General features: G+C 42.8%; 1 protein-coding gene across 1 annotated transcript in view; it reads right to left on the bottom strand.

Annotated features, from left to right (window-relative positions):
- PPP4R2 (protein phosphatase 4 regulatory subunit 2) overlaps positions 1-2,606 on the bottom strand; it is a 53,507-nt gene extending 50,901 nt beyond the window's left edge. The window contains exons 1-2 of the mRNA XM_077770642.1: positions 2,586-2,606; positions 2,203-2,284 (exon numbers count right to left, since the gene is read on the bottom strand). Coding sequence (XP_077626768.1) covers positions 2,203-2,204 — 2 coding nt within the window. The 5' untranslated portion in view covers positions 2,205-2,284; positions 2,586-2,606. The remainder of the gene's footprint in view (positions 1-2,202; positions 2,285-2,585) is intronic.
- Between the last annotated feature and the right edge of the window lie 17,066 nt (positions 2,607-19,672).

Here is a 19,672-nt window from a genome sequence, read left to right as displayed (position 1 = left end):
TGTCCCTAATCTTCATCCATAAACAAAGTTCAATTTTTTTTGGTTAATGATTTTTTGCTACAGTGTATCAATGAAGATAAAAACAGAACTAAGGAATTTTTATCTTAAGCAACCCCATCCATCCTAAAACATCAAAGATATGATCTGCTGTCCTTTAAGTTTTCTTGTTAAAATCTTAGAAGTTACACAAAGCTCAGTTTAACAACAAATGGATGACAGAAACTTTGCAAATTTCAGAGTCAAAATTAAGGCATGTTAAGGGCACCTGTGTGTCTCAGTCGGTTAAGCGCTGGCTGGACTTTGGCTCAGGTCTTGATCTCGTCGTTTGTGAGTTCAAGTCCAGGATCCTGCTTTGTGAGGACAGCTCAGAGCCTGGAACCTGCTTCAGATTCCATGTCTCCCTCTCTCTCTCTGCCCTTCCCCCACTCACACTGTCTCTCTCTCTCTCAAAAATAAACATTAAAAAATAAATTAAGGCAAGTTTAAGTAACAAAAACAAAGGCTAAAGCTTTATAAACACCAGCTACTTTATAATAAATTTAAAAATACTTTCCAAACACTATAAGAAATCTAATACCCCCATATTAATATAAAACACTATTAGTAAATATAAAAACATTGGGGGCGGGGGGAAGGAGTAAGGTGGTGGACCCTGTTTAAGACCCCTATCAAGACAAAATAACTGACATAAAAATCAGATTAAGTTTTCCTAGCCAGGTGGTTATCCAGACAGTATATTAAAAACATTTCTTTCAGAAGTTTTCAACTATTTACACATTTACAGCCAATGAAATTTATCTAAAGGGAAGACAGTTTGACCAGACATGATAAGAAGAGGTTTTAAGTATTTATCTCCAAATAGTTTCATATACTTTTGTGTATCAAAACCCTGAAAGTAAAATGCCTTTCCTCTTGATATTCTAGAGGGGTAAGTTCAGACCAACTAACAACTCAAAAGAAACAGTAGCAATCTGAGTACATACAATTTAGGGATTAATTTATTTCTGAAAGCTGGCATCTAGTCGTTTTGTTTTTAAGTGTATCTGTATAAATACCAGTGAGTTATGTTCCATCAGTTTTTAAAATTAAGATGCTCTAAGAAAGACTAATTCAGAGGCAAAAATGATTTCTCCCCCTAAAGGGTCCATTTTTTAAGTGGAATAACTAAAAAAAAAAAGATTGACTACATCACAGTCACATTCTTAAGCTGACGGGTCATTTTAATAAAGGACTACACAGGTTCAGCTTGTCTACATGACCACTTTATCAGAGTATCTTTTTCCTTTCTAAAATTAGGCTAGTTATTAGAAGGCTACATACACTACAGACACAAAAAAATCTTGAGAAATGAACATTGGCTAATAAAGCCAAAGAAAGTATACCTTACTTAGTAAAGCTTACACTCTTATAGGCCTCAAAAGAAACTGTAAAAATAGGACATAAGGGAGCCAAAAGAACGCTCATTTACTAACAATGCACCCAAAGAAATGTACAAGGAAGTCACTAACTTGCACTACCATCTACAAATTAACTTGGTGATGGTGAAAACAACTCCTGCAACACCAACCACACACACAATGAAACGGATCGATCTTTTTGAAAATGAACCTCATAGTGTAAGTTTCAGACTCACAACATTTGGAAACAAGCCTAATAAAATGCTGAGCATATGTAACAAGTTAGCTATCCTAGAAAGTTTACAGGGCAGTCAAAATTGTAGCATCTGGAATTTGTCAGATAATCACCCTAAGTCCTCAAGAGAATAAATAGAAATGACACTTCAAACACTCATCTATATAAATATGACAACAAAAGGCTGGATACAGGACAATATTGGAAAATACCACCAAAAAAAAGAAAAAATCTGAGAAAGAATCAAAGCCACAAAATTTTGGAAATAAGCCTGTTTGTTATACCCAAAAGGGTCATAACGGACAGGATAGGCATTCTTTTCTCTAGCTCTTCAGACTAATAAATTCTCAATGTACAGAAGCATAGATATGAAGAAAACTTCAACAAATTTTTAAAATTCATTACAGAGTATGCATAAACTATATGCATTTAGTAAATGCTTCAACTAACTGCAGCTTGTGCAGCTTAGACAGATGTATTATTCAATTCTTCTGAAATACAGTTTTTTCCCTTTCCTGAACAATCCTGAATGATGCACGGGACCACAACTAATACGTGTTTTCAACTCACATTGTTTCTCCAGTCTTGGCTACATGACAAAGAAACTGATCCAGAACAGGACAAACTTCCTTTTTTCCCCTCTTCTCAAAATCTAGACAAGGGAAGAAAGAAAAGTTATCAGTGTATCTCAGAGTCCAGCAACCATTTCCAGGGCACTACAAACACAAACTTTCCTCCCAGTCCTTCCTCAAATACTAAGAATTATAAAAAGAAAAAAAAAAAATCCGCCTCTCAACCAAATATCTACCTCTCACTCTCAAAGTTCTACTTCCAACATGTGTCCCTTCACACGTGACAAGAATCCCCGTAAAGGGGGCACTCAACCTCTCCACAAAACCTTAACGCGGTGTTTCTCAAAGTGCGGTCTGGAGGAACACCAACCTCAGATTTACCTGGGAAATCAGTTCAAATCCAAATCACAGGCCCCAACCTCCACACACTGTTTATGAGGGTTAAGTTCATAAACCCGCGTCTTAAGAAACTGCAGCTACCTAACGTAGCCGTTCTCAAGTGATTTTGGACGTCAATTCATAATTCCGAAAAACGCTGAAATCACACGCTATTCTAAGTTTGAGAACCACGGTTCTCAAGCCTGTTGCGTGGAAGGAGACCACCTTAGAATTAGGGAGCGTGGAGGAATGACTTCAGAAGCTCTGAAAAAGACTTCCTGAGACACTTTAAAGTTGCTCTGCCGCCCTCGCCCTCTCCCCCTCACCCCTACCCCAAACCTTCTACTTTTTCTCTCACCCCGACGCCTGGCGTACGGGGGCCTGACAGAGAACCGAGCCTGCCTGGAACGGGGCTGCGGGCCCACGACCTCACCCCGGAGGGGTGGGCGAGAGGCTGGGGCCCCTACCAGAGCTTCCCCGGCTCCCCTCCCCCAGCCCAGACGCCGGCGGCCGACACAAAGCCCAGAGCGGGGCGGGAGGGAGCTGCCCACAGGGCTCCCCGCCCCTAGGGAAGTGGGAGGGGGATGGGAGCCGGGGAAGCGCAACCCCCCTCCCCCAGCCCGGCCCGGCCCCTCGGAGCCCCCTGCCCAGAAAGAGAGGAGAGGGAGCTGCGGAGGGTAAAGAGGAAGGGAGAGGGGGCAGCTACCCCCACCTTTGGGTGTGTCCACAGCGGTCAGAGTACGCACTAAAGAAAAAAAAATAATAAAGCACTCCGTGTTACTAATAATCGTAACAAAAATTCCTCCCTGTCTGAACCCAAAGGCTCGTCCTTGACCCACCTTAAAAAAAAAGCAATGCATACAAAAAAGAGATGAAAATCTCGGGATTGTAACCATCTGGATTCAAAGCATAACTCAACTACTCCCTGTGTGACTTCGGGGTAGTGGTTTAAACTACAGAGCCTCAGTTTCTTCACCTATAAAAAGGAGGGTTGTAAAACCGCCCCCCAGAGACTTGAGTGAAATGGTGAATATGAAACATGTAGCATGGTGCCTAGAACTTGTAAGCACCCAACGTGACTGCTGTTTTTATCATCACGATTGGGATTACGTTGCATAAGCACCCAGGAAGTTAAAGAGGGCGGGACCTCAAGTCCTGTCCAACCCTGACATTTCACAAATGGGAAAGTTGAAGTGTAGAAAGCTAGTCTGGCAAAACGGCATCAGAACCCAAACATCTGGCTCCCTGCCAGTGTGTTCATTTCTACTACCTTCTCTCATCTGTGAGCTTTTCAAGGGAAGATACAAAATTGTTCTACCTTGTCTTCTGAAAGCCTAGCACAAAGCCATGAAAGGAAGCAAGGGGAAAAGAGGGAGGGAGGAAAGAAGGCAGTTTTTGACTTGTCCTAGAAGGCACAAATTTGGATACAGTCATTACAACTGCTGCTCATCTTAAAGATAATGGCTCTGATCCTGACCCTAAATGGCAGATGTAGGCAAAAGCTCCCCCAAACCCAAAATACTTTTCATTTTGCCATCAGAGAACCAGTCCCTGGTGTCTTTAGACCCTTTCATTGTTCAGAGCATTCTGCTAAATAGCCTTGTAGGGGAATGTATTAAGGTAGGTGATGGCATCATGGAGTACACATGTACCATGCACTTACCATGAGTTAGTTTATCATGGTCCCTTCCAGTCTAAAGGGGCCTATTCTCGAGATAGCAAACCTTAGCTTCCTCTTCTCCCTACCACCCTGTGCTCTATTCAGGTGGGTCTCTTTCTTGTAAGACCTGTGTGGGACTATACAGTTCCTGCTGGCCATGTGTGGGTATTTAAATTTTGATTAATTAAAATTGTTTTAAATTTAAAATTCGGTTCTTGAGTTTTTTGATAAAATTCTTTTCCTCAGTCACACTAGCCACATTTCAAGAGATCAGTAGCCACATGTGGCTAGTGGTTTCTGTATTGTCCAGCACAGATCAAGAAAAGCCCATGATCACAAAAGGTTCTCTTGGAACCTTCTGTTAGAGCACATACCATGCTAATTTCTCCCACCTTCCTTTGCCCCTTTTCAACAGCTGTTCTCCTCACCTGGAGATGCTTGACTTCCAAATGCTGGAGGAAGTCTATGATAGGAGGCAAAGTGCACAAAACAGGGACAGCCAAAGGGAATCAGAAAAGTATCCCAAGAGGAACTGTTGTTGAAGTTGAGGCCTGAATTATGGGAACAAGCTACCCAAATGAAGTGGGGGGGAAAGCTTGCAAACAGGAAAACCATAGGTGCACAGGCTTTGAAACAAAGAGCTAGATGGTTTCTGAAGAGTCCTGAGAATTTCAGTCTGCCCTAATTTGAGAGTCCAAGGGCTACAGAGGCAAAGCGTGAGGCTGAAGCATTACTTCCTTGGTTTCATTTTTTCCCTCTTCCTGGCAGTTCTCCTCTGGCCAGCAGGCATCCCAGTCTCCGCGATTGCTAGAGCCTCCTACTGCTTCTAATGCCCTTGGAGGAAAACAGAATACCAACGTGACAACCAACCTCCACCACTGCCCTCAGTGATCCTGGCCTCCTAGGCTTCATGCCCTACAGTCTTCTCCCACAGTGAGTGACAGCTGGTTAGCAGGACCAGCAAGGGATGGCATTGACTTCTGAAGCCAGGCCATAGAAAGTGCTGTGGCTTCTGCCTTGGGCTGTTGGATTGCTCACTGTAACAGAAGCCAGCTCCTGTGTCATAATAACATTAGAGCAGCCCTGTGGAGGGCGCAAGAGTTGAACTGAGGGCTTCGGGGGCACCTGGGTGGCTTAGTCGGTTAAGCGTCCGACTTTCGCTTAGGTCATCATCTCGCAGTTCGTGGGTTTGAGCCCCGCGTCGGGCTCTGTGCTGCCAGCTCAGAGCCTGGAGCCTGTTTCAGTCTGTATCTCCCTCTCTCTCTGACCCTCCCCTGTTCACGCTGTCTCTCTCTCTCTCTCTCTCCTAGAAATAAATTTAAAAAATATATTAAAAAAAGAAAAAAAAGAACTGAGGGCTTCGATGTGGGTCTACCAGCTGGAGGAAATCCTTTGAATGACTGCAGCCCCGGCTGACATCTGGGCCTCAGTCATAGGTAAGCCCCTTCTCAATTCCTGATCCACAGCATCTATGAAAGATGAAAACTGTCTATAATTGTTCTCAGCTTCTATATTCTGAGAAAATTGTTACACAGCAAAAGATAGCTAATGTGAGAAATGAGAATATTAATAGTAATAACTAACAGTTATTAAGTATTTTCTACATGTCTGGTATTCTAAACACTTTACAAAAATGACTAATTTAACCCTTGCAAAAATCCTATAAGATTGGTGGTATTACCTCAACAGAATAGAAAAGAGGTATAAGAGGTGAACTAACTTGTCCAAGTTCACACGAGTAGTTAACTGTACAGGGAAGTGACTGACCCATGATTGAAATCTAAAGTGATTCCAGAGCCTTGGAAAGCTTTCTTTCCCTCAGCAAGGTTGCACACTACTCGGTGAGATAAGACAGGAGCACAGACTCTGACGCAAAGTAGGAGGCAAGTATTCAAATCGGGTGGTCAAAGGCCTGTGAAACTTCTTCCAGGACAGGGATGAAAGTTGCCTTTCAGAAGGGCCTCACTTAAAGGCTGGAAAATATTTGCACCAATAGAGAAGAAGCTTCCAGACAGAGGGAATGGGTATGAACCAGGCAAACAGTCCTTGAGGGCCTCCTAGGTACTGGGGAAAAGAGGGACCGTAAACAAACACGAACATCCGGGAAGATTGGCCCCTTGCTCTGAGCGTATGCAGGAGGGGAACAGCTGAACTTGAGAAGATACGCAATAGGAAACAGAGGAAGGAAGCAGAGAAGTGGGAGGCAAAACACCTGTAAACTCTGTCAGAGAACAAGCACAAGGATGTTCTTAGAGCCCCAGGGAAAATTACTGGAGTTGGGCCATCCCTTTGAGGTGAGTCTGTGGGAAGGGACAAGAACAAGGGACTGTGAAAAAGTCTGGAAAAACCCATACCCCATCTATAAGAGCTGGAGAACAGGGAACAGGCTGGGTTAAAATACCACTATAGAAAAACATGGAGGCTCTTTGATTTCCATGGCCTTTTACTCATGCCTTTTAGTCTTTTTTTTTAAAGAAATACTGTCCTATTTGAGTTTTTTTTGTTTGCTTGCNGGAGGCTCTTTGATTTCCATGGCCTTTTACTCATGCCTTTTAGTCTTTTTTTTTAAAAGAAATACTGTCCTATTTGAGTTTTTTTTTGTTTGCTTGCTTGTTTTTGAGAGAACGAGAGAGAGAGAGAGAGAGCACGTGCCAGTAGGGGAGGGGCAGAGAGAGAGGGAGACAGAGAATCCCAAGCAGGCTCCACACTATCAGCACGGAGCCCAATGCCGGGCTCCAGCCCACGAACCGTGAGATCCTGACCTGAGCCAAAATCAAGAGCCCGATGCTTAATCAGTTGAGCAACACAGGCGCCCCCATGCCTTTTAGTCTTTATTTGTACATGACCGTGGGTACCAAGATGAAGCTGAGGTAGGAAAGTGAACAAAGTAAGGTGAATACAGTTTTCTAAACAGGAAAGAACATAGCTTCACGTATCACCAGGGTTAACTTTCTTCCAGACATTTTCAAGAGCGAATTGCTTTTTTATTGGACTTACGAGGAACAAAGGGTCTGCTCTGAAAGCCCCTGGGTTGCTTTCTCTGATGCCACAAAGGGTGTGGATGCTGGTGGCACCCATATTGGCCTGAAGAGAACACTTAGGAAATGAGGCCGGCAAAGAGTAGTAAGAACTGCTCAAGTGAACACATTAAGTAAGGCCTGCGATCATGAGTTCACTTTACATTGTATGAAAGAAGGGGCGCCTGGGTGGCTCAGTCATTGGAGCGTCTGACTTTGGCTTACGTTGTGATCTTGCAGTTTGTGAGTTCAAGCCTCGCGTCAGGCTTTGTGCTGACAGCTCAGAGCCTGGAGCCTGCTTCGGATTCTGTGTCTCCCTCTCTCTCTGCCCCTTTCCTGCTTGCGATCTGTCTCTGTCACCCTCCTTCAAAAATGAATAAACATTTAAAAAATTGTAATTATATGAAAGAAAAGGAGAATGTATTAGGAGAGAAGGGTATTTTATGGATCCAGGACTCTCACCAAACCCATTTGCTATTCTCTTTTTCAACCCTGCACATCCTCCTCTCTCCTTCTTTCTCTGAATCCGTGTTAACTGCTCACAAAAGGCTGTTTTCACTTCTGAGGACTTGCTACCATAACTGACGGGTATCTCTCAGTCACAGCCTGGCATGGGCCAAGTGTCCACTCAACTGTGGCCTGGAAAGCAGAGTCTCCTGGTATAAACCCGATTGCTATGGCCATGAATGTGGGGCAACAGGGCCAGGCAATGGAGAATTTCCAGAGAGGTGAGGGGAGTAGTGATCAGAGACCCCAAGAAATGACTACAGCAAGGGACCTGATTGGCCCTAACCAAAGTCACACGGGAGGCAAGGTGGTGTCATGTGGCGCCTGAGCCAATGAGTAATCTGAGAGAAAGTTTGTGCTGACTGTGCATGTCGTTTAGAAACACCAGCCCATCCTATGTGAGAGTACAGTCTTCCAGGGTGTGCAAGACACCACACCTTCCTCCCTCCCTCAGGCAGGGCTGGAAAGGTGCAAATCAATTCTTGCTATCAAAGTCCACTTTTTAGCCTAGTGTCTATCTCTCTTTCTCTGTCTCTCTTGCTCTCATATATTTTATATGTATATACACATATATATATGCTGTGATGGTTAATTTTGCATGTCAACTTCTCTGGGCTACAGAGTGCCAAGATATTCAGTCAAATCTGATTCTAGGTGTTTCTAGATGAAAGTAACATTTAAATCAGGAGACTAAGTAAAGCGAACTGCCCTCCCTAATTTGAAGGGCCCTCATCCAATCAGTTGAAAGCCTGAATAGAACAAAAAGCTAACACCAGCCTCCTGCCCACCCCACCAAGTAAGAGAAAATTCTTCCTGCCCCATGCCTCTCTAACTGGATTGTTGGCTTTGTTCTTGCCTTTGGGCGCAAGTTGAAACACTGACTTTTCCTGGGTCTCAGGTCTATGGGCCTTTGGACTACAACTATAGCATTGGCTCTCCTGGGCCTTTCAGCTCAGACTGGAATTAAACTACTGGTCCCCCCGGGTCTCCAGCCTGCAGAGTGACCCTGCCAATCTTGTAGCCTTCCAGCCTCCATCGTAACCAATTATTGTAAACCAATCCCTTATGATAAAGACACACACACACACACACACACACACACACACACACACACACACACACACTTGTGGTTCTGTTTCTCCACAGAACCTTTCTTAATACCTATACGCATATAACATTCAATAAATGAAGATGATAAAATTGAACGGTGTACTAGTTAAAAGAAAAGGGTCTAATATCAAATAGATCTGAGTTTAATTCCTAGCTTATCACGTCCTTGCTGTGGGAACTCTGGTAAATGCTTAATATCAAAATGCCCCAACTTCCTCATCTACCAATAGGAGATAATAGGAGTACCTCACTCGTAGGTTTGCTGTGAGAATCAAGCAAGTGACCTGATTCAATCAACATTAGCTATTGTCACTTAGATTAAGAATTACAACAGTAATATTTGAGATTTTGTTTCCTTTTCTTAAAAACACGTCAAACGCATAAAAAAGTTGCAAGTACAACACAAAGACCATTTTTTTCAAAAGCACTTGAGTGTAAGTGGTCAAACACATTCCCCCAAATCTCCTGAAATTACATTCCCCTTCATAATCAAGTCCTACAAGGTCATCCTGCTTCATAACCACAATACTATCAAGAGCAAGAAGTTATCAGTGATAGATTATCTCCATCGATCCTCAGAACCTATTTAAGCTGCACCAATTGACTCAGTGTGTCTGTTCTAAGAGAAGAACCCAGTCCTGGAGCACCTACTGCATTCACTTGGGAGGTCTCTTCAGTCTCCCTCGGGCTGAGGAAGGCTCTCAGTCTTTCCTGGACTTCCTTTACCTTGACTCTGTTGAAGATTACAATTGTAGACTGTCCCTCATTGTGGGTTTGTGTGACCTTTCCTCGTGATTAGAATCAGGTGATGCATCTGTGTCAGGAATGTCATAGAAGGGATGCTGTGGTCTTCTCAGTCCATCCTAGTGGGCAACCCACAGTTTCAGTTTGTCTCATAACCGATGATGTTATGTCCTCATGCATCATGTGATTAAGGTAGTACTTGCCAGATTTCGCCTTTCTAAGATTGCCCTTTACCCCATTGAAATTCTGTTAGTTTACTGTGGCTGCTGTAACAAATTGCCACAAACCGGGTAGCTTCCACCGGCAGAAATATATTTTCTCACATGTCTGGAGGCCAGGAATCCGAGACTGAGGTGTCAGTAGGGCTGCACCCCCTTGGAGGCTCCAGGGGTGAATCCATTCTTTACCTCTTCCTCTGTTGACTGTTGGCATTCCCTGTCACGTACCTGCCTGCACCAGTCCAATTTTTGCCTCCGTGGCCACTTGCTTCTTCATCTGTCTGTCAAATCTCTCTTGACCTTACTCTTAAAAGGACACTAGTTACTGGAGTTAGGGCACACCTAGATAAGCCAGGGTGGTCTCCTCAGCTCAAGTGTCCTTTTTTTTTTTTAAATGTTTATATGTTTTTGAGAGAGACAGAGCATGAGTGGGGAAAGGCCAGAGACAGAGGGAGACACAGAATCCGAAGCAGGCTCCAGGCCCCCAGCTGTCGGCACAGAGCCCGACACGGGGCTCAAACCCACAAACCGTGAGATCATGACCTGAGCCGAAGTCAGATGCTCAACTGACTGAGCCACCCAGGTGCCCCTAAAGATTCTTAAATTACATCTGCAAAGACCCTTTATCCCAGTAAGGTAACAATTACAGGCTCCAGGGATCAGGACATGGACATATTATTTCAGGGGCTACCCTGCAGCTAACTACAGTAATTAAAAGTGCTTTGTTGGGGCACCTGGGTGGCTCTGTCGGTTAAGTCTCTGACTTCGGCTCATGTCAGGATCTCACGGTTTGGGAGTCTGAGCCCTGCATCAGGCTCTGTGCTGACAGCTCAGAGCCTGGAGCCTGCTTCGGACTCTGTGTCTCCCTCTCTTTCTGCTCCTCCCCTGCTCACGCTCTGCTCTCTCTCTCTTTCAAAAATAAACAAACATTAAAAAAAAAAAAGTGCTTTGTGGCAAGGGATTTTGAAACTTTGTAAATATCCCATTTCTCATCAAACTTGCACTCTTACTCTTCAGTTTTCATACCCATTGATGTTTCTTGGTTGAATTAAGTATTACCATGCTGGTTGCCAAATGGTGGTTTTCTAATTCCATCATTCATTTTACATTTACTCGTTGGCAATATAACATAAGGGAAGCATCATCTCCTCTCATTTATTCATGTTTTAATTTATAGTAGTTTGGACTCATGGATTCCTATTTAACGGGTCATAGTTCATTACTATAATTATTTATTTTAATACCTAAATTGTTCTAGACTTGGCCAGTAGGGCCTTCATCCAGCTGGCTTCTGCACCCTCCGGAAATGTTCCCATCATTCTCGGAGCACATCTTCGTTTTCTGGTACAACACTACTCCAGCCTCATCTTGCATCTCTTCCCCTCCTCAGTCCTGGAATGGGTCATTTCTCTAAGAAATCCTGATTCCTCTTAGTGCTATTTAGGAAGCTAAACAAGCTAGGATATTTGTTGCCATCAATATGTTATTGCTCCCAGACCCTCCTGGCAGACAGACCTAGAGAGAATACACATATATTCATATACGCACACATCCACGTTTATTTCCGTAGGCTTCTATATAAACGTATATTTGGAACCAAGAGTTCACAGCTTCCAATTCCAATCCAACACTGGGGACTCCTTCTAATTTTCCCCCTTTCCGTATGTACAAGTCTCCAACAGTAAAAACCGGCTGCCACTATCCTCAATGTATTTTTTTTCTTGGAGCAGTCTTCCTGTATGTGACCAACATGTTACCATTGCCAATCCACTTAAGAGAGCCCCTTCTTACCTCTCCTGGGCCCTGACACCCTGCCCCAGGCTACCTCTCCCCAGTGCCCTTGTAGATTCCTTCTTTCCTTGGTGACACTTCACTGGCTTGAGAGTGAGTTTTCCTGAAAGGAGTGGTACAAATTATTAGTATTTATAATAAAAATAATAACAGTAGCTTTTAATTCCTCAAATAGTGTTTCATCAAACAATTCAAAGAACACAGGGCAAGTAGAAGGCTCTTATGACCCTCTGCCCCACCTAATACCCACCGCAACTATAGGAAGCAGGAGGAGTTTGCTGTAAGTACTTGCGACATGTACTAGGTGTTTACATATGTCTCACATTGTATTATTACAACAGCGTCCACCAGCCCTCCTGCCTTCTAGTCTTGCTTTCAACACAACAGCCAGGGTCGTTTTAACAAGAAGATGAGATCATGTCGTCCCACTCTCCAAGTAACTCTGCAGTTACTCTTCAATTCACTTAGAGTAAAAGCCACAGTACATACAGCAGCCCACTCTGTCACTCCACACCCCTCCAACTTCATCTCCTCCCGCCGGACCCCTTCTTCAAGCTGCTCCAACCACACTGGCCTCTGGGAGATACCCCCACCTGTGGTACACTCCCCCCGCTTAGGACGATGCCCTTGCCCTTGCTTGGATCTGGCTATTTTCTGGCTTGTCACCAGGTATGTCACATTTGCCTTTGCCTCATTGCATGTGGGTTTTATAGTGTGACCGCTCGCAAGGGGGCTGGAGTAGGCAGGGCCTGAACATTTCCCGAGTGTGTACTTTACACCAGGAACCGATCTGTGGAGACAGCGGTGAACAAGGCAGACAGGATCCTTGTCATGGATCTTACAGTCTAGTAGGACAGACAAATGTAAAGAAAACAGACAATTACATAAAAGCCCGGGTATTGTAGATTTTTGTAAGCACTATGAAGGAAGTAACCAGGATAATGTGATATGAGGGCCATGTGTGCAGGCCAGTCTGGTTGAGTGATCCGGAAAGTTGTCTCCGGAGAGGTGGCATTTGCGTTAAGACCTAAGCCATGTTGGGGACAAGCTGGGGAAACAAGAGACAAAGGCTTTGAGGAAGGAAAGGACATGGTGTGTCCTAGGAACTGGGAAGAGGGCTGGAGCACCATGGGTGACTGGAGAACTGAGCAGGGGGAGCGGGGGGGTAAGCTGGGCATGGTGGGCCCTCCTAAGGCGTCCTAAGCAGCTTGGTTCTCATCTTAAGGTGCCAGACAGTGGATGGGGTGCCTGGGTGGCTTGGTTGGTTCAGTGTCCGACTCATGATCTTAGCTCAGGTCATGATCTCACAGTGGGGCTCTCTGCTGACAACAGGGAGCCTGCTTGGGATTCTCTCTCTCTATGCTCTATCTCTCCATCTCTGCCCCTCTTCTGCTCATGCTCGCTCTCTCTCTCTCTCAAAATAACTAAAAAAACTTAAAAATAAAAGTGTTAGACAGCGGAAAGTTTTAAGCAAGGAAATGGCATGATTCAATTTATGTTTGTCAAAATCACCATGGTTTCTTGTCTAGTCTTCTCTTTTAGAAGCCCAGAGTGGCACACTCTTTTAGTGATGTCCTAGCTCCTGTCATTTCCTCTGGCATCCTAAAATCTCCAATGGATGACATACCACCTAAACCTGTGGTTCTCAAAATTTAGCGTAAGTTAGAATTACTAGGAGAGCTTGATAAAAATAGGTATTCTGGGTCCTTACGCCAGAGATTCTGATTTAGCGGTCCTGGACCAGGAGAGCTAGGAATCCCCATTTTAGCAAACTCCTAAGTCAGTGGTTCTCAAATTTCAGTCTGCATCAGAACTACCTGGAGGGCTTATTAAAGTACAGATGTCTGGGTCCCCTGAGTGGTTCAGTTGAACATGTGACTCTTGATCTTGGCTCAGGTCACCATCCAGGGTTGTGCGATCAAGCCTCGTGCCGGGCTCTGTGCTGAGCATGGAGCCTGCTTAAGATTCTCTCTCTCTTCCTCTCTCTCTCTCCCCCTCCCTCCTAGTCACACATGCAGGCTCTCTCTCTTTCTCTCTCTCTCTCTCTCTCTCACTCTCTCCAAACAAAAAACGACAGATGTCTGGGCCTCACCCCCAAAATTTCTGATGCAGATCTGGAGTGAGGCCCAAGGTCTCTATTTCTAACACTTCCCAGGAAATACCAACGCTACTGATGTTACTGGTTCCAGAACATTTTCAGAACTACTGCCCAAGTTGAGTCTAATAAAAGTGATCTTGGGAGGAGCACCTGGGTGGCTCAGTCGGTTGAGGTCCGACTTTGGCTCAGTTCATGATCTCACGGTTTGTGGGTTCGAGCCCCATGTCCGGCTCTGTGCTGACAGCTAGCTCAGAGCCTGGAGCCTGTTTCAGATTCTGTATCTCCCTCTCTCTCTGACCCTCCCCTGTTCATGCTGTCTCTCTCTCTCTCTCTCAGAAATAAATAAAACATTAAAAAAATTAAAAATGAAAGTGATCTTGGGGCCCACACTTTGAGAAACACAAGCCCAAGGACTAAAGCCAGTCTTCCCAGTATGTCATAAAGGTCCTTTGGAGTATCTCCCCAGACTATCTTTTTGGTCTCATCTGGTTACACCCCTTCTCTGCCCTGGGACACCTGCTGACATTCGTTCCTTCTGGCACAGAATTCCAACCATTCCTGGAATTTGCCGTGACTGTGCCCACTTCCAGGCCTTTGCACATGCTACCCTTTCTCCCCGCCCTGCCCTTCCCCTAATCATTCCCTTAAGATCCTGCTCAAATGTTGTCCCTTCTGTGTTGAGTATCCCCCAACTCTGTGCCAGGTATTTATCGCTGCTTTCATTGGCTTGCCTAACACTTTGTGTATATCTCTAACATAGAGACTTCAAAACATTTTTGACCAAGAACTGAAGAAGACAATTCATTTTATATTGAAACCCAATAAACATATAAGAAATATATGAAAGATATAAGAAATTAAAATGTGATTTTTATAAAATAATATTTATATTACTATGTACCAATATTCTATTTCATTTTTTAAAGTGTTAGCTAGCTGTGACTTTTTATTATTTTTTTAAATGTTTCTTTATTTTTGAGAGAGAGAGGTGGGGGGAGGGGCATAGAGAGCGAGGGGTATAGAGGATCTGAAGCAGACTCTGCACTGAGTCTCACAGCAGTGAGTCCGTTGAGGGGCTACTCCCTAATGGTGAGATCTTGAGCTGAGCTCAAGTCAGATGCTCAACTGACTGAGCCACCCAGGCATCCCTATTTTTATTTAAACATTTTTAAAATTTATTTTTGAGAGGTGTGGGGCAGAGAGACAGAGACAGAGAATCCCAAGCAGGCTCTGTGCTGTCAGTGCAGAGCCCAATGTGCGGCTCAAACTCATGAATTGTGAAATCATGGCATGAGCTGAAATCAAGAGTAGGATGCTTAACTGACTGTGCCACCCAGGCATCCCTATTTTTATTTTTTAAATGTTTACTTGTTTATTTTGAGAGAGCAAGAAAGCAGTGGAGAGGGTCAGAGAGAGAGGGAGAGTCTTAAGCAGGCTTCATGCTCACCTTGAAGCCTGATGCGGGGCTCAATCCCACAACTGTAAGATCATGACCTGAGTCAAAGTCAAGAGTTGGACACTTAACGGACTGAGGCACCCAGGTGCCCCAAGCTGTGACTTTTTAAATTGACCTTGAAATGAACACACAGCTCCAGTACACTTCTCTCCTATCACATTGTAATTTTATATTTGTCTTCTCAATAAAAATGTCATCTATTTGAAATGTAGGGTTGTATCTTACTTAGCATGTGTCTCCAAAGCATACTAGTGACTTTAGCACTTAATAGACACTCAATAAATATTAATTGAATGAATGAATGCATACAAGAGCCTATTGCCTTTGATCCTCCTTATTCAATATTGATCTAATCATTAATGTCTAGCTAAACACAAGTCAGTAGGATCAATTGCTGAGTCAACTGAATACCATATGGAAATCAATGAATGTCAATCCTTATCTCATGCCATATACATAAAAATTAACTAAAACTGGATCATGCATCCTCACATGGCTGAGAGAGAAATCACGTCTCTTATGTTTCTTTTTGTAAGAGCACTAAACTACCCTCATGACTTAATTATCTTTCAAAGGACAAACCTTCTAATATCATCACAAGGGGCTTAGGACTCCAACATAAGAATTTAGGAGGGACACATTCAGTCCCTACAGTATAAAATGTAAAACTATATAACATTTGGACAAAAAAAAAATAGGAGATTATCTTTGTAACTTGGGATAGGCAATCATTTCTTAAAACACAAAGCATGAAACAGAAAATATTGACAAATTGGACTTTACCAATATAAAAACTTTTGCTCTTAGAAAATGCATTAATGGAGGGGCACCTGGGTGCCTCTGTTGGTTGGGCATCTGACTTCAGCTTGGGTCATGGTCTCACGGTTCATGGGTTTGAGCCTTGGGTTGGGCTTTGTTCTGGCAGCTCGGAGTCTGGAGCCTGCTTTGGATTCTGTGTCTCCCTCTCTCTCTGCCCCGTCCACTGCTTCCTCTCTGTCTCTCTGTCTCTTTCTCTCTCTCTCTCTCAAAAATAAACATTAAAAAATTTTTTAAATATAAAAAAAAAAGAAAATGCATTAATGGAGCACCATTAGGAAAATGAAAAGGCAAACCGTAGGTTAAGAAAAAATATTTGCAGCCCATATATCAAAGGACTTATATCCAGACTATGTAAAGACTCCCAAAATTCAATAAGACATTAACAACCCAATTTTTCTAAAAAATGGAAAAGAGGTTTAAATATTTTATCTACGAAGACAGATGAATGTCCAATGAACACGAGAGGATGCTCAATATCATTAGTCACTAGGAAAACACTACTTAAAACCACAATACGAGGGACGCCTGGGTGGTTCAGTCAGTTAAGTGTTCAACTCTTCATTTGGCTCAGGTCATGATCTCATGGCTCGAGAGTTCAAGCCCCATGTCAGGCTCCACACTGAATTTGGAGCCTGTGTTGGATTCTTTCTGCCTCTCTCTGCCCCTCCCCCCACTCAAAATAAAAAATAAACATTAAAAAACACACACAATAAGACATAACTTCATACTCCTTAGGTTGGCTGCAACTAAAAAGATTGTCCACACAATCTTAGGAAGAATGTGGGGCAGGTGGAACTACTAGAAGGAATGTAAATGGCACAACCAATTTGGCAAACAGTTTAACAGTTCCTTGAAAAATTACACATATACCTACTGCAGTACTCACCTATTTTATTCCTTTTTAAAAATTTTTGTTATGTTTATTTTATATTTGAGAGAGAAAGAGAGAGAGAGAGACAGTGTGAGCCGGGGAGAGGCAGAGAGATGGGGACAGAATCCAAAGCAGGCTCCAGGCTGCGAGCTGTCAGCACAGAGACCGATGCGGGGCTCGAACCCACAAGCTATGAGATCATGACCTGAGCCGAAGTCGGACTCTTAACCAACTGAGCCACCCAAGCGCCGCTCACCTATTTCATTCCTGATTTTTGCCCCCCACAAAATAATGTCCAAAAACTTGTTTGTGAATGTCCATAACACCTGTATTTGTAAATCCCCAAACTGGAGACAAGCAAATCTATCAACAGGAGAATGAACAAACATATTATGGTTAATCCGTAGGAAAAAAACATTACTCAGTAATGAAAAGGAATGAACTATTGATACACACAACAATGTGGGCTAATCTCAATTATGCTGAGTGAAAGAAGCCAGGCAAAGAGTCCATATTGTGTGACTTCATTTATATAAAATCCTAGAACCTGCAAATTCATGTACAATAACAGGAAGTAGATCAGTGGTTAGCCAGGGATGGGGATGGGAAATGCGATAGGTTGAAAGGGGTCTGAAGAGACTATTAGAGGTGTTGAAAAATTTGTTACCTTGTGAAGATGGTCTCAAGTGAGCATACATAAGGTACAACCAATCTAACTATTCCTTTTAAATATGAGTAGTTTATGGTATTTCAGTTATTACCGTAACAAAGTTGTAGAAAAATATTAATGACTGGCTAAATATAAGTCATAAACCTAACAAACAAACAAACAAAACCCAAGTCCAAAATGCAATGTATTTAAAATGCATACCTTAAAAAGGAAATAAAGGATAATGGGACTCAAAGCATTTGGGAATCTTTGGAGATCAATAAAATAAATCACCCCACTATGCTTATTTATTATATAATTGAAGTAATTGCCATGCTCCAGATCAGGGTGTAAATGTTACACAGCTTGAATATGTATAATAATAATAGCTAATAATATCCAGTGATGAGAGAAAAGTCAATAGGAGGATGTATAAGAATGCTACCATCCAAATATTTTGTGTGTGGGGAGGGTTAATTCACATTTTCCCAAATATAAGCAGAGATGAAAAATAAGGCAAAGGGGAAGAAGAAGAAAGAGAAGGAGGAGATAGAAGGAGGAAGAAAAGGAAGAGGAGAAACAGGGAAAAGGGAAGAAAGTGGGAAGGGGAGACACAGTGGATGAAGGAGAAGAATTATTTTCACAATAAGTAAAATAAGACCATAAGTATTAATTTTGATTTTTTTATTGACATGAAAAAATCAGTTTTCTGCCATATCAGTTGCAGATGATGAAATAAGGATTTGAATACAAGTGGTTTATTTGGGGCCAAATCCAAGGAAACACTGGTAGAAGAGTAGAAAGTGAGACAGAGAAGGGAAGGAAGCCAACAAATTGGATGTTAGCCAACTGGACAATAAATTGTATTAAAAATAAATAAATAAAATGTGAATTTCATTGTAAAAAAGAGAATATATTATCAAGGAAATTACTGTAAGAGTAGTTTGACCTCTACTTCAGGGGAGAATTCCATGTGAGTAGTTTGAGCTCTCTCTCTCTGTGGGGAATTCTGGGACAGAAAACCAAGAGTCATTCAACCTGAGAGGAGAGGGAGCTGGGGTATGTATCCACCAAGCCCTGTCAATCAATGGTTGAGGGCTACTCTCAAATGTGTTAATTTTCCCACACTTTCAGCCTACCCATAGGCCAGCGGGAGTAGGCCACAGTGGAAATGTAGCCTTCAGGCAGACTCCCAGGGACTGGAAATTAGATTTCGAGCTGGCATGCATGGAAATAATGTGTGTTAAGGGAATAGAGGGAGGGGGCATGCCGTAATTGTCACCCATTACACGCCAGATGCTGTAAGAACTAAACAGACTGATAGCATCCTTGAGAAGTTTAAATTTCCTCTCACTTGAACACAGCCTCTTAGTTTGATGTTAGCTCTCTGCTATACCACCAGGCACATGCAAACAATAGCAGAATATCAGGGGAACCCTTACAAACAACTGTCAAGTTTTAACCATGTAATATGCCAAAGCTGGTATCAGCCCTTCTATTTTTACTTTTACTCTGTCTGCTTGCAATCATATCCAGCAATGATCATTTAGATGCAGAACTCAATTTCCTAACATGATATTTAGACTTGCTCTGTCACTAGGCCCAAAGTAGTAATCCTTAGGGAAAAAACAACAACAACAAGAAGTCCTATTATTTTGATAAGATCTAAATGCTCAGTAAAGAGATAGGCAAAGGTATTCCCAAGAGTCTCTTTATACTCATAGCCTAAGAAGACACATCTACGCTCATGATTTTGAGTGTCATCTCTGAAAGTCTATGTGGACTGTGGAGTGGAGGGATGGTGATAAAACACTCTTGTCCAATAGTTGATGAGAATGCACCACCCCCACCTCACCATCCATTCATATTAGTTGGTGAATCATTTCTGGTATGAGAACTTTATTTGGTCAATGGTAGTTCTCAATGGGGGGAAAAGATATATTGCAGCTATTTTAAAACAAACACCAGGAGAACAATTTTCTTGATGTCTTGACCCAGGTGACAATATAATTTTTCAGCTGGACACAGAGACAATGTGTTTTTCCAAAGATGGGCTGATTCTATTGAAATGACATGAAAATTTTATGGCTGGAATCCTAGAAGGATGTGTGGTTTTCAATAAAATATTAATGAAAAAAAGCATTGTTAAA

Source organism: Crocuta crocuta, unplaced genomic scaffold (genome assembly GCF_008692635.1).
Source record: "Crocuta crocuta isolate KB4526 unplaced genomic scaffold, BGI_CrCroc_1.0 scaffold126, whole genome shotgun sequence".
Classification (NCBI taxonomy): Eukaryota; Metazoa; Chordata; class Mammalia; order Carnivora; family Hyaenidae; genus Crocuta; species Crocuta crocuta.
The sequence above is the reverse complement of the archived record's forward strand: the minus strand, read 5'-3'. Positions and strand labels throughout refer to the sequence as shown.